The following is a 13,031-nucleotide window of genomic DNA, read 5'->3' as shown; positions in this document are numbered from 1 at the left end:
TGCCACCGCCACGGCGACCGTGGCTGCCATCCAAGAGAAGCAGAACCAGGAAATGAACTACGGACAGGTAAGCACCACTTCCTGTCTACTTCCTAAAACCCGCATCTCACTGAGTGGCGCAGGTCTGCGAGTATTTGCAAACGTACCAAAATCACAACCAGACACACACAAACACACGTTACAACCACGCACATCCACAAATACAACAGACGCGCACAAAAATAATATGCGCATGCACACACGCGCGCACACACACACACACACACACACACACACACACACACACACACACACACACACAATCACATCAGCCAAACACATCACACATGCAGGGTGGGCCACCAACTAGTCTAGTCTGCTCGACTTCTTTGAGGCCCTCCTGCTTCTGGTGGGCATCACCGAACTAGACCACGTGTCGCACCTTACATTCCGTTGTGTCTCAGATGGGCGGCCCATCGTACAACAGCCAGTTCATGGCCCACTCAGTTCCCCGCGCCCTTCCTGGCATGGGGGCGGGACCCGGCCCCACCAGGGGCCTGGCCTCTATGAGCCCCATGTATGGGCCTGGAGGAGGTCCCCAGAGGGTGGCGCCACACCAAAACTACTCGCCTGGATCACAACAGCCTCACCCGCGGCCCCCGCAGGGCCTGAAGCGGCCTTACAACCCAGAGGTGAGCTGCCGCTCGGCCGATCAATCGGCGAGAGTGGAATCTTACCGATGGCGTTTCCTCCTCAGGCCTTCCCGGGGGTGCCTCAGCAGTACGCTGTTCCCGTTGGTTCCAGTTCCACGCCGGGTTCAGGTGGGGGTGGGCCGCCTGGATCGGGCTTGTACTCGCAGTATCAACCAGGTCAGTTTCTGACAAAATAGTTTCCGCACTCAGGTTTAGCATCTCATGCTAACGTCGCCGCCGTTAGCTTAGCCCTCTTGTTTTTGCCTTTATGAACTCTGCAGGTACTGGTAGTCCATGCCCCATCCCACAAAGGGCAGGCTCCGCCCCCTCCTACAAGAAGCTGTCCCTCCCCCAGTATCCCCCGTCTGTGCCCTCCAACTCGCAATACTACAAGGTGTGTGCGCGCGCGCACACTTGAGCGTGCCCGTGTGTGTGTGCACTAGTGTAAGTGCGTGTGGTTATTCCAGGAGCAGTTCAATGGTCAGGGTGGAGCTTTGAGTGTGATGACATCAGGGGGAGCCACAGGCATTTACAACTCCTTTAACCAGATCTCTGGGGTAAGTGTGTGTGTGTGTGTGTGTGTGTGTGTGTGTGTGTGTGTGTGTGTGTGTGTGTGTATGGTCGTCATTATTCACCTTGCGCATGCAATGTGAGTCAGCCCAGCCGAGGGCTGCCAGGCTACCCCAGCTCTCCGGTCCCCGGGAACCCGACTCCGCCCATTACACCCGGCAGCTCCATGGCGCCGCCCTACATGTCGCCCGGCAACAGTAGTGACATCAGCAAACCTTCCTTCCTGCCCGACATCAAACCGGCCCTGCCCACAGGTGCGTGTTCAACCAAATCGCCTGCATTGCGGCGCCACAAGGGAGCGGGCGACCTGACGACTTCCTGTTGGGCAGGTAACCCGAGCGACGACCTGCGTCTGACGTTCCCGGTGCGAGACGGCGTGGTCCTAGAGCCCTTCAGGTTGGAACACAACCTGGCGGTCAGCAATCACGTCTTCCCGCTCAGAGACTCCGTGTACAAGACGCTCATCATGAGGTCACTTCCTGCTCCCTTTTCACAAGAAGAGTTTGACCTGACTGGAAGTGCTGAACTGTGTGTGTGTGTGTGTGTGTGTGTGTGTGTGTGTGTGTGTGTGTGTGTGTGTGTGTGTGTGCGTGCACACACAGGCCAGACCTGGAACTTCAGTTCAAGTGCTACCATCACGAGGATCGGCAGATGAACACCAATTGGCCAGCCTCCGTTCAGGTAAGACAGTCATGTGACAACCAGCCTTGTGATGCTCTGCCGAGTCATGTGACAGTCATTTCCTCACTGCTTTGTTCCATGCCAAATGTTTGCCGAATGTTGCCATGTTTGGCAAAAAGGGGCGTGGCCGCCTTGATTTGAACCCTTCTATCTCATAAACCACTGGGTCAATCTTCACAAAACTGCTATTGTAGGAAAAAGTATTCAACGAGGATTCCAAATATGCAATCACATAGGTGCATCATTTAGCAAGATGACCTTTTGACCTATAATATGACCTTGAAATTGACCTTATGGATCACGTGACCTTGCCCCTCTCCCCCCCCCAAATTAAAAATAGAAAAGTCACGCTCCCTGTGACCGTCCCGTTCCCCAGGTGAGCGTGAACGCCACGCCGCTGACCATCGAGCGCGGCGACAACAAGACGTCGCACAAGCCTTTGTACCTGAAGCAAGTGTGCCAGCTGGGCAGGAACACCATCCAGATCACCGTCACCGCCTGCTGCTGCGTCAGTCGAGCGCCCCGTCGCCCGCTCTCCTTTCGGTCCGTCTGGCGTCTCTCGTCCGTCTCACCGTCTTGTCTCGTGTGGTGTCGCCTAGTCGCACCTGTTCGTGCTGCAGCTGGTCCACCGTCCGTCGGTGCGTTCGGTTCTTCAGGGTCTGATGAAGAAGAGACTCCCCGCCGAGCACTGCGTCGCCAAGAGTGAGTCGCGGCGACGGTCGGCCACGTTTGAGAACATTCTTGACGCCGTTGTCGTGTGTGCGTGCGTGCGTGCGTGCGTGCAGTCAAAAGGAACTTCAGCAGCGGTTCCATTCCCGGGACCCCCGGGCTCAACGGAGAGGACGGCGTGGAGCAGACGGCCATCAGGGTGTCGCTCAAGTGTCCCATCACTTTTAGGCGCATACAACTGCCAGCCAGAGGACACGACTGCAGACACGTACAGGTACGTGCATGTGTGTGCGTGCGCATTGCGATTTGTCATCTTCACTAAAGCCACTTCTGCGTTTTGAGCTGGAATTTATGTCGTTCATGTGCCTGTGAGTATGAATGAATTGCACATAAGACGAGGCGATTTTCGTTCACAAAAATTTAAGCCGTAGAGCCACTTTACATTTATTTATATTTACAACCCCGTTGTGAAAATTCTCTTTTATGCTCTAAAGCCACTTCCTGTGCGCAGTGTTTTGACCTGGAGTCGTACCTGCAGCTCAACTGCGAGAGAGGAACATGGAGGTGTCCCGTGTGCAAGTATGCCCAGAAACACACATGCACGGGCTCCTCATGTCGCCATGGTAACATTCCTCTCGAACCTGTGTGTGCCCGCGCAGTAAAACTGCTCTGCTGGAGGGTCTGGAAGTGGATCAGTACATGCTGGGAATTCTCATCTACGTTCAGAAGTGAGCGGCTCGTGCGGCGCGTACGACAGTCGCGTGTGTTACCCTGACGTCACGTGGCGCTCATGTGACAAGCTTGACAGCCAAGCGACCGTCGCGTGACGGTCGTCAAGCTCCGTTGACAGTCTTGACGTTGTCACGTGACGCGCACGTGGCAGTCACGTGACGATCGCTATATGAACGATGCGACTGTGATGCACATGCGACGCCGATATGGCGGTCACGTTGTGCTCAGGTGACGTTTGTGACAGCCATGTTGTGCTCATGTGACCTTCATAAAGCTCAATTGACCATCACGTGACACTCGGGACAGTCCTGCGACACGCACAGGCACAAGCGTGACATTCACGTGCGGTTTGTGTGCGTTCAGTTCGGAGTACGAGGAGATCACCATCGACCCGGTGTGCAGCTGGAAGCCGGTTCCGGTCAAGCCGGACGTCCACATCAAGGAGGAGTCGGACGGCCCGGCGCTCAAGCGCTGTCGTACCCTCAGCCCGAGTCACATGGTGCTGCCCAGCGTCATGGAGATGATCGCCTCCCTAGGCCCCGCCCCTCCCTCCGCATCCTCGTCCTCGCCCGCACGGTACCCCGCCCTGGCGCCGGCGGCGACGGCGGGCGCACGCAGCAACACGCCCGACTACTCTGTGGCAGGTGCGCACGGAACGCCCAACGCTTTGGCAATTTCTTCACGGAAAAGCTTGAGAGTCCTTGATGTTGTGCCTCGAGCAGGCTTGGAATAGTTTCAGATGTTTCTTCTTTTTTTTTTTTTTTTTAAATGGAATTTTAATTTGTTTTTAGAGGCAAGTTTGTTGGTTTTCATTAGGCAAAATGTGGAGAGTGGAAAATCTGTGTGCGCATGCAGGCGAGTGCATGCAGGTCTGATTGTGTGTGCATGTGCGAGAGCGGGAGCGTTAGCGTGCGTTAGCCTGCATGCACTCGTGTTTGGGTGCGTTTTTTCCCAAATGAGAGCTGTGAAATGAGTCGTTTGTTTTGAGGGATGAGCGTAGCCGCGTAGCAACTTGGACTCGTATCTCAAGGCGAGAAGAATGAAGCGGACTGACGTGTGCGTATTTCAGCTCCGTCGTATCCTAGCCAGACGCCGTTCTCGGACGTGAGCGCGAGTCCCGTGACCCCGGGGACGGTCGGGGGGGACTTCTCGTCACCCGACCCGCCCCCACTCTCCTACCGTTCCGAACTGTCCGGCGCCCTCCTGGCGGGCGACAAGCCACCGCCGCCGGCGGCGCAGGTACCGCCGTCGTCGTTGCGCGAGCGTTGACAAGACGTCAACACTCGCTTCCTTTCCGTTTCTTCTTTCTTGTATTTTATTTTGTTGTTTACCCATCCTTCCGCTTTGCTTTTTTGTCCTTTTCCTATTCTTCCTTTCCTTCCTTCGTTTGGTTGCTTACGGACCTCCTTCCTCCCTTGCTTGTCTTTTTTCCTTCATTCCATCTTTTTCCTTGCTTTCCTTGCTTCGGACTTGCTCCCTTTCCTTCCTAACCTTTTTTTATTTTCTTTTGTGCCTCCCTTTCCTCCCTTGTTTCTTCCCCTCTGTTCCTTCCTGCTTGCTTGTTCCCTTCTGTCTATTCATTTCCTTCCCTTTTCTGCCTTTTTCCTTCCTTCACCTTTATTCTTTTGTTCCCTTTCCTTCACTGCCTTCCTTTTCTTGCTCCTTTACCTTCCTTTTCCCCCCTTTCTCCTTTACTTATCTTCCTTCCTTCTCTGGCTTTGCTAACCGAGCTTTCGCTCCTTCCTTGTCTACTTTACGCTTGTCCTTCTCAGCCTCCTCCTTCCTTTGCTTCCTTCTTTTGCTTACGTTCTGCCCTTTTTTTCCTTCCCTTTCTAGCTGAATTGCTTTCTTCATCCTTTTTCTCTCCCTCACCCCCTTTCCTTCACTCTTTGCTTAACGGCTTGCTTCCTTCCGCCAGATGTCCGCTCCCCACGGCATTCCCCATCCTCAGCAGCCGTCTGTCGGTCTCCACGGCAACCCCCAGGTGGGCGGGGCCGCCAACCCCATGCTGCAGCAGCGTAGCAACCACAACGCTTGTCTCCATGGTGACGCCTTCAACCTCGGCCCCGGCGCAGACGTTCCGGAAGCTTCTCTCGATGTGAGCCAACTGAGTTCATGGCGTGCGTGTGTCAGGGCTGCAGTAGTTTGGGGGCGGGGGGTGGAGGGGGGGCAGTCCACTTGGTTGTTTTGTTTTCACGTTGGCTTTTGACTCTGTTGGTTTTAATTTGTTTTTAGAGCCGATTTGTTAGTTTTCGGGGGGGAGGCAAGTTTTGTTTTCGATTAGTTTTACTATTGGGTTGTTGAAGAGAAACAGAAAATTTGTCAAGTGCAAGATAATTTTTTTTTTTAATCACCATTCCATAATAAAGTAAACTACAATTCTCTCTTGTTTGGATGCACAGCATTACCGAATTCAGATGTTTGTTTGTGTTGTCATAGTAACGTGTGTGTGTGTTTTGTTTTTTGTTTCAGCTGCTTCAGGAGCTGAGCAACCCAGACGAGCTGCTGTCGTACCTGGGCCCACCGGACCTCCCCAGCGGTGGCAACAACAACAACGACGACCTGCTGTCTCTCTTTGAGAACAACTGAGCGGACTCGACCATTCCTCTTTGCTCTCGCTCAACTTTTTACACTGGTGTCATTTTGTTGTCTTTCAACAATCAAGTCCCCCCTGCTCCCTACTTTTTTTTTTTTAATCATTTTTCAGGTCCCTAAAGGGCCATGTGTTGGTGAACGGATTTCCTCGTGCCCATTTTGTTTTCCCACTTTGGAAAAGCCAAAGTTGACCCTCTAACCAAAATACGAGAAATTCAAGCAGATGACTCACTGTTTTTTTTTCTCTCTCTCCTCCACTTTTTGATGTTCTGCTGTCAGCGGATGCAGCAGCCTCCCGATGAACAGGAAGTGGCAAAAACTGTCAAGAGTGACTTCCTGCTTCGCAGCCTTCAATTAGACTTTGGCTGGGACTCACGCAACCAATCGGGGGGGTTGATCAGACCCGGTGTCTCGTCATCAGGACTTGTAGACGTAGTTGGTGACTTTCCATCCTGTCGTCAGTGACCCCACTTCCTGTCCGTGACGTGGACGGCTGACAGACCCAAGAAAATAAAACGGGATTCCTCCATCTTGCAATAATCACAGGCAAAATGAAACCAAAAACATCTTGTCATGACCGTGTAGGGCTGGGCGATACAGCTGGAAAATGTATTCATGATATAAGTATTTAAAAATTGTTTATATCGATTTTTTATTTTATTTTTTTTTTACCAAATGAAAATAAGAAAAAAAGTATTCAGTGTCTTAAAGGTAAACTACAATAATACCATTCAAAATATCTGGTAGAAATAAAATAATTTTCGAGGATTGGACACCAAAAAAAAAAAACCAAAACATTTTTTGTGAACCCCAAACATGCTTTTGTCCTCCAAATTTGCGCTTAACTGTTTGTTACTATCGCCCAGGCCGATGATGAGTTCGCATTTCTTGGTTATCGGTTCACATTTGCGCATTGTTGACTGCATTCCAAAAACGGGTTCGTGCAACTGAACAAATATGTCGTTTAAACCATAATCAACTTTACTTTTTATCTGGACCTAATTCGTTCCTTCCTCCTCCGCTGCTTCCTTGGATATACTTCGTCCTTTAATCATATTAAGAACTGCAAAATCAAACCAATAAGTGACTGTGATGATGTTGGTTTTGGGTTCCAAGCCACCGCGGGCCGCGTTGTATTTCTTGCATCTTTTCAATTTTCTGATCAGCTCTTTTGTCGCAATGATGACTGTGAATAAAGGGAAATGACTTTTACGAAAGCCCACGTCGACCTTTCGGGACAGTCGCTGGAAACGTTTGGTTTCACTCATTGTTGACCACCTCTCATCGGGTATTGGCCCGCTCTCGATCAACATAGCTACCCCTGGGCTAAAGCAATCTTTGACTTGGCTTATTTTTTTTCGCTGTGCAAATGACCGCGCCCTGTGCGCGTGAGCGCGCATTCTTCTCCTTCTCATCTCCCGCCCCTCGCTACAACAGGAGCGCGCTCAGACTGCGGGTGGTGACGTTTGTCCATCTCGCACTGCCCACGATTGGCCACGCGGGGTGTCCGTCACGCGTGAGGCGCTTTGCTTTGAACTTCAAGACTTGTCGTTTGATAGCAGGGCGGGGCGACCTTTTTAGAGCACGCCCCCGTCTTGCAGACTGCACCCTGTGGGAAACTCTTCTCTCAATTGGCCCATACTGTCAACGCACCAAACGCAGTACAAATGTGAGCTTGGCCAATCAGAAAGCGTGACTCCGCGAGCGGTTTAGTCTTCTACCTGCTGATTGGCCGCAGTCTGCACCAGTCACGCGCGTCGACGCTCGCCAATGGCCCGATTGAATTATCACCGCCTACTGTCTTTTATATAAAGTTTCTGGACAGTCGGCCATCTTTCTCGGTTCATTGTCATTCATCGCGGTTCGTTGGTCGTCGAAAAATCTTCTTGCCTTCTTCTCGGAAGCGAAGCAGCGGCAGACATGGCCAAACCAAGAGTGTTCTTCGACATCACCTCCGACGGTGCGGCTATTGGCCGCGTCGTGATGGAGGTACGTTCGCCCACTTTTAGGCGCGGGGTGAGGCGAGGCGTTAGCACGCGCTTCCTTTGTGCGGGCTCTGGAGCTAATCGCCGATGGGCGAACGCGGGGCCCCGGGCGACCTTTGAGACGGGCGAGAAACCGTCTGGAGGCCAGCACGGCGGCGTGCGGTCGGCCGTCGCGTCGCCGCCAGCATCCCTGACGGCTTAGTTTGAGTGTTAGCAACGTTAGCCTGGTGCGCTAAGCTCGATGAGTCATGCGCCAGGCTAACGTGCTAATGCGGCGTGTTGCGCGTGCCTTCGGCTTCATTGAGCGGGCTTCCAGTTGTCGCCGGACGTCAGTGTTCCCGCCGTGTTGGATGTGTTTTTTCTGGCCCGTAATTGGACTGACCACTATAAAATGGCTACCCGAAAACGTGACCAAACTTTATGATGTAGTAAGGCATTGCGAAATTGCTGATGTCAAGTTGATATCAATCGCTGCATTTGGTGGATCTCTGTTAAACAAATTACTGTATGGGAACTGTAAATGTGTCTATTTCGGGACCAGCTAGGCATAAGAAGATACATATGAAACTTTAACATGTTTTTTTAACGTGTGCTCTCATTTTTTTGCGTTTATCAACAGGGTAACAACCTAGCATACATTGATAGCTCTAGACACTAAGATAAGAAAACCTTTATTAGTCTCGCAATGGAGAAATTCCAGACTTCATATTTAGAAAATTCAAATGACTACTAGCCATCTACTGCATATTCTGACACACTTGCAATCGGTTTAAAAAGGCATATTTTGTTTTTGCTACTGGTTTCCAAATATAGTCGTAAATTCAATCACAGCAGCAATACTCGCACACATGCATGCAGACAACCTACTCATTTGCTCACTAATATATTTGGCGAAACGGATGGGCACCAACAACTTTTATTTGAACTCAAAATTAGTACAATTTAGTTATAGTGAAAACACTTTGGAGGTAGGAGTTAAGTATAATAGCGTTATTGGATTTGGTTCATCCCGTGAAAATTCACATGAAGAATTTGCTACACAAATGCAATGTAGAGGAGGGGTTTTAGAGTAAATATGCAACAGAAAACAATTTACTTGTATACGGGATATGAAATTTTAAGATGTGACGAGCTTCAAGGTCTGCAAATTGAAGTCGCAAAATGTTATGACTCTTTCACGTCCAACATGTCCGCAACGTCGACGTACGCTTGGTATTTGCACCAGGGCTCGGTGTGGATTTTTTTTTTCCCCCCTTTGGATCCGGTTTCCCGCCCTCGCCCGCTGGCGGCTAATGCTAACGTAGCAACGCTGTGATCGCGCACGCACGCAGTCTTGTTGGCCGCCCGCCCGCTCTGCTTCTGCTAAGGGGGGCCGCTGAAATACGGTAAGTCCTGTCCATGCAGGCGGCCAGGAGCTTGTTTTGCACTGGTGACTTGGGATCTTTATGGCTCCGCCTGCGCCACTCGGCGGGCGGGACTGCGACACTTGTGCCTTCTGGAAACTTCCATGGGGGGGGGGGGCGATAGCTTCCCTTTGTACCCGCGTGACCCAAGTCCTAACGCGCTTATAAACGCTCCTTTGGGGTTTTCGGGCTAAATGCGAACTTTGTGCGTTTTGTTTCGGGATGCAATGTCGAAGCCCAGAAATAATAAGAGATTTAAAAAACATTTTTTTTTAATGCCATGTGGTAAGCATGAACACACTTCCTGTCCTCTTTCAGGCAGAGATTGGTTTTGCATTTTCTTGTGTTGGGGGGGGGGGTCCTGTGCTTTTGCTTTTGCCTCGGGAAGAGTTTGTGGAGCATAGCTCTTCTCACATGTTGAGGGACTCTCTAGTGGTCAATCGAATCGCCACTTCTTTGGTGCTGGTTGTAATGGTGGAAGGTGGCGGCTTGTCCACCATGATTTTGGCTTTTTCTGCTCAAGAGAGTAGGGAACAGCCAAATGAGGCTAGCACCATGCTGATTTTTTTTTTCCTCTAGGTTGCTTTGGTGCAGGGACAGAGATTTGCTGAGTGCCACTATGGACCCAAATGTAAACGTCCTAACTTATGGCTTTGAAGCGTGCATTTGTACAGGGTGGACAACACATCCAGAAGATCCATACCACACTTGAGTCCGTTGCAGGTCTCCACGATGGATGGGTGTTCTTTGGCCTTCGGCCCAAACTGCTAGAATTCTTCAGTGTCGGCGCCTTCCACAGAGTATTCGGGAGACGTCGGCCTTTATTCGCCCGTACTGCTTCCTTTTCAGATTTTTCTTGTCTTCTTATGTGCCTGTCGTACTTTTGGACACCTTCACTTTTGACTTTGCTTCTTCCACACTTTGGCTGTCTTTGGACCGCTCAGGCATCTTGACTTTGTTGCTCCTGTTCGGGCTTTCACCGGGTGTCCAGTCATTGTCGAACACTTCCATCAACTCCAGTCACTTGAATTGCCATCAAAAGTGGTACCCCAAAAAAATAAATTACAACTTGCTTGTACTGATTCAGTGTTGAATTGTTTGTATTCAAAAACTCATTGGATATTCTTTGGGCGAATCAGCAAGCCCTCGTCCTTGTCATGAAATGTATCCACTACCTTATTATACATTTTTATTTGTACATTATAGAGCGTGAGGTTTAATAGGATTTCGTTCAATGTCTCCGATGTGTGGCTACTCCCAAGATATTTAGTGTTTTTCGGACCATAAGTTGCACTCAAAATCCCCTCCCCCGTCAAAAATCAACAGTGCGCTTAACAGTCGGGTGTGCCTTTGTTTGGATATTAAAGTTTGCCTTATTTGCTGTACTGGCTTGTTTCCCTTAATGTGCTGAAAATGCACCTTCAAACCCAGTGCGTCATGTATGAACAATTCCAAAAGCTGACCTGGCATTTGAGACTCTGCCTAATAATTTGGTGTCACTTTTATAGTCCAGGAAATACACGGTGAGCGTAGATTGTAACATAAATCGTTTAGTTGTGGGTCTTATTTCTTTTTTATGTACCGGTCGCTGCATTTTATTTACATATTTACAGTAAAGTATTAAAAGTGATGGCTGGATTTTTATAAATTATAGAATATGCGTAAAGTTGAGGTTGTAAGGGTACAACTACAATAAAAATAGTTATTTAAATTTGTCACATTTTATCCTTATGTGAAGAATAATCTGATTGGTGGCAGCCCATCAAAAACAAAAAATAGTTATTTAAATTTGTCACATTTTATCCTTCTATGATAAATAGAATAAATATGAAGAATAATCTGATTGGTGGCAGCCCACTTCGTGGTTTTTGAATCCCTAAAACTGATGAGAGGAATGTCGAAATTTTGTCATTGCCCCTTTATATATGCAGGCTTTTTCTCAAATTTTGAATTTTGTCCAGATGCAGGTTGGCGCTCAGTGTATTCGGATGATCTAGTTTGTGCTATCAAGTTCTCCCGTTTTGCTTTGGGACTGGAATTGCCATTTGTCAATAATTGCAGCTCCTTTTCATTGACAAAATGGCTGCAAAGTGTTCGCAGTTGGCCAGTGACATCCGGAATCACACGTTTTTGGACTTAAAAATGGCAGTTAGGGAAGCCCCACAAAAACATCGCTTTTGACTCTTTGGGGGGGGGGTAACAGTCGAAGAGTTTTTTTTTTTTTTTTTTTTTAAACAATGCTTTTGTTTTCAGCTGCGAGCTGACGTGGTTCCCAAGACCGCAGAGAACTTCCGCGCCTTGTGCACCGGTGAGAAGGGTTTTGGCTACAAGGGTAGCACCTTCCACCGTGTCATCCCTGACTTCATGTGCCAGGTGAGTGAGCAGATTCTTTACCGGGTACCGCGTCAAATGTTTCTCGAGTGCAAGGCACCAAGATCAAAGTGCAGAAGAGACGAGTGAAAAGTGGCATCTTTGAATGTTGAACCGAAGACCGGAAAAGTGGTTTGACGCGATGATTTAGGAGAAAGCTCGATAGGTTGTGTGGAAAGGCAGTCATGGCTCGATGCTTCTGTGCCGCTTGCGCCGACAGGGCGGGGACTTCACCAACCACAATGGAACCGGAGGAAAGTCCATCTACGGGAACAAGTTTGCCGACGAGAACTTCACCCTGAAGCACTTGGGACCCGGGACCTTGTCCATGGCCAACGCTGGACCAAACACCAACGGCTCGCAGTTCTTCATCTGCACCGCCAAGACCACCTGGTGATAATAACCGTCCACTTGTCAATCAAATGTGTTTTTTGGGGGGGGAATCTCAAAAGCTCTTATGCGTATAGTACCAATTAATAAGGTTGGTTGCATTTTGTTATCAAACCTACTTGTTTTAGATATTTAAAATCTAAACTGCTGGAAGGACAATGCTAGGGTCCAATAAGGGTGGGAATTTAAACGCTTTCCCAGGGGCAAAGCCTGATGTGAGTGCGCATGCGTGTTTGGTCGCCCTCAGGCTGGACGGCAAGCACGTGGTCTTCGGCACTGTGGTGGAGGGCATGGACGTGGTCAAGAAAATGGAGGCCAAAGGTTGCGGCAGCGGCAAGACCTCGTCCAAGTTGGTCATCCAGGACTGCGGCCAGCTCTGAGCGCACCACAGTCTACCTGTCGCATATTGGGGACCCCCTCTCTCCCCAAACCCTTTCCTCCAGCCTGTCATTCATTCCACGTTCCAGCTAATCTTGGAACAACTCATTTCCATTTCTGTTTTTGTAACAATTCGAAACCTGTCGCTGCATTTGTGACTTTGCCTCTGAACGTTTGGTTTGCATTTAACAATCTGGTCCAAAACGGTTTTCTTTCATCGACAAGTAAATAAAAGATGGCCTTGGTGACTCAACTGTTGCTCTAATCAATATGCACTCTGCGTTCAGGAATTATGATTCAGCGCAAGTCGGTATAGTCTAGTTTGAGATAACCGTAATTCACGGGTGATTGTTGTCGGCTGAATAGCGCAAAGCAGTTGCAGATATCTTGGAATTTCATTTTCATTAGAAGCTAACTTAAGATGTCTCCACATGTCGTTAGGCTTCCCGATGCGAGTCAGTTTGACATGTTCAGCCAAGGCTTCCTATACACGGCTGACATCTTGTGGCGGAATTGGGAACGTTTCAAGAGGACGACACGGTTGTATCTTAGATCAACATAAAAACAATCTCCATTTTCAACAATTT

At 49.5% G+C, this 13,031-nt stretch overlaps 2 protein-coding genes across 4 annotated transcripts in view; both read left to right on the top strand.

The window, feature by feature from the left end:
- Positions 1-7,135, top strand: part of LOC109525281 (zinc finger MIZ domain-containing protein 2-like) — an 11,133-nt gene extending 3,998 nt beyond the window's left edge. For all 3 annotated transcript variants that reach the window (XM_019885677.1, XM_019885676.1, XM_019885674.1), the window contains 16 exons: positions 444-671; positions 737-848; positions 953-1,065; positions 1,139-1,228; positions 1,330-1,495; positions 1,571-1,712; positions 1,844-1,922; positions 2,299-2,430; positions 2,522-2,624; positions 2,708-2,865; positions 3,103-3,170; positions 3,251-3,319; positions 3,687-3,967; positions 4,393-4,562; positions 5,242-5,421; positions 5,796-7,135. In XM_019885677.1, the coding sequence (XP_019741236.1) occupies positions 444-671; positions 737-848; positions 953-1,065; positions 1,139-1,228; positions 1,330-1,495; positions 1,571-1,712; positions 1,844-1,922; positions 2,299-2,430; positions 2,522-2,624; positions 2,708-2,865; positions 3,103-3,170; positions 3,251-3,319; positions 3,687-3,967; positions 4,393-4,562; positions 5,242-5,421; positions 5,796-5,912 (2,208 nt within the window). In that variant the 3' untranslated portion in view covers positions 5,913-7,135. The remainder of the gene's footprint in view (positions 1-443; positions 672-736; positions 849-952; positions 1,066-1,138; positions 1,229-1,329; positions 1,496-1,570; positions 1,713-1,843; positions 1,923-2,298; positions 2,431-2,521; positions 2,625-2,707; positions 2,866-3,102; positions 3,171-3,250; positions 3,320-3,686; positions 3,968-4,392; positions 4,563-5,241; positions 5,422-5,795) is intronic.
- Positions 7,136-7,733: 598 nt separating this feature from the next.
- Positions 7,734-12,697, top strand: LOC109525332 (peptidyl-prolyl cis-trans isomerase-like). The gene is made up of 4 exons (XM_019885767.1): positions 7,734-7,907; positions 11,560-11,679; positions 11,897-12,069; positions 12,314-12,697. The coding sequence occupies exons 1-4, from the start codon at positions 7,839-7,841 to the stop codon at positions 12,444-12,446; spliced, it is 495 nt and encodes a 164-aa protein (XP_019741326.1). The 5' UTR covers positions 7,734-7,838; the 3' UTR covers positions 12,447-12,697.
- The last annotated feature ends 334 nt before the right edge of the window (positions 12,698-13,031 follow it).

The sequence above is a fragment of the Hippocampus comes genome, unplaced genomic scaffold, assembly GCF_001891065.2.
Source record: "Hippocampus comes isolate QL1 unplaced genomic scaffold, H_comes_QL1_v1.1 scaffold78, whole genome shotgun sequence".
NCBI classification, from domain to species: domain Eukaryota; kingdom Metazoa; phylum Chordata; class Actinopteri; order Syngnathiformes; family Syngnathidae; genus Hippocampus; species Hippocampus comes.
Note: the sequence above shows the minus strand (reverse complement) of the source record. Positions and strands in the feature narration are given on the sequence as shown.

Bases quoted from the DNA above. Each gene is read 5' to 3' on its own strand.
- LOC109525332 (XM_019885767.1), top strand. From the start codon at position 7,839: ATGGCCAAACCAAGAGTGTTCTTCGACATCACCTCCGACGGTGCGGCT. The intron at 11,680-11,896 runs GTGAGTGAGCAG...TTGCGCCGACAG, and splicing joins TCCCTGACTTCATGTGCCAG to GGCGGGGACTTCACCAACCA. The intron at 12,070-12,313 runs GTGATAATAACC...GGTCGCCCTCAG, and splicing joins TGCACCGCCAAGACCACCTG to GCTGGACGGCAAGCACGTGG.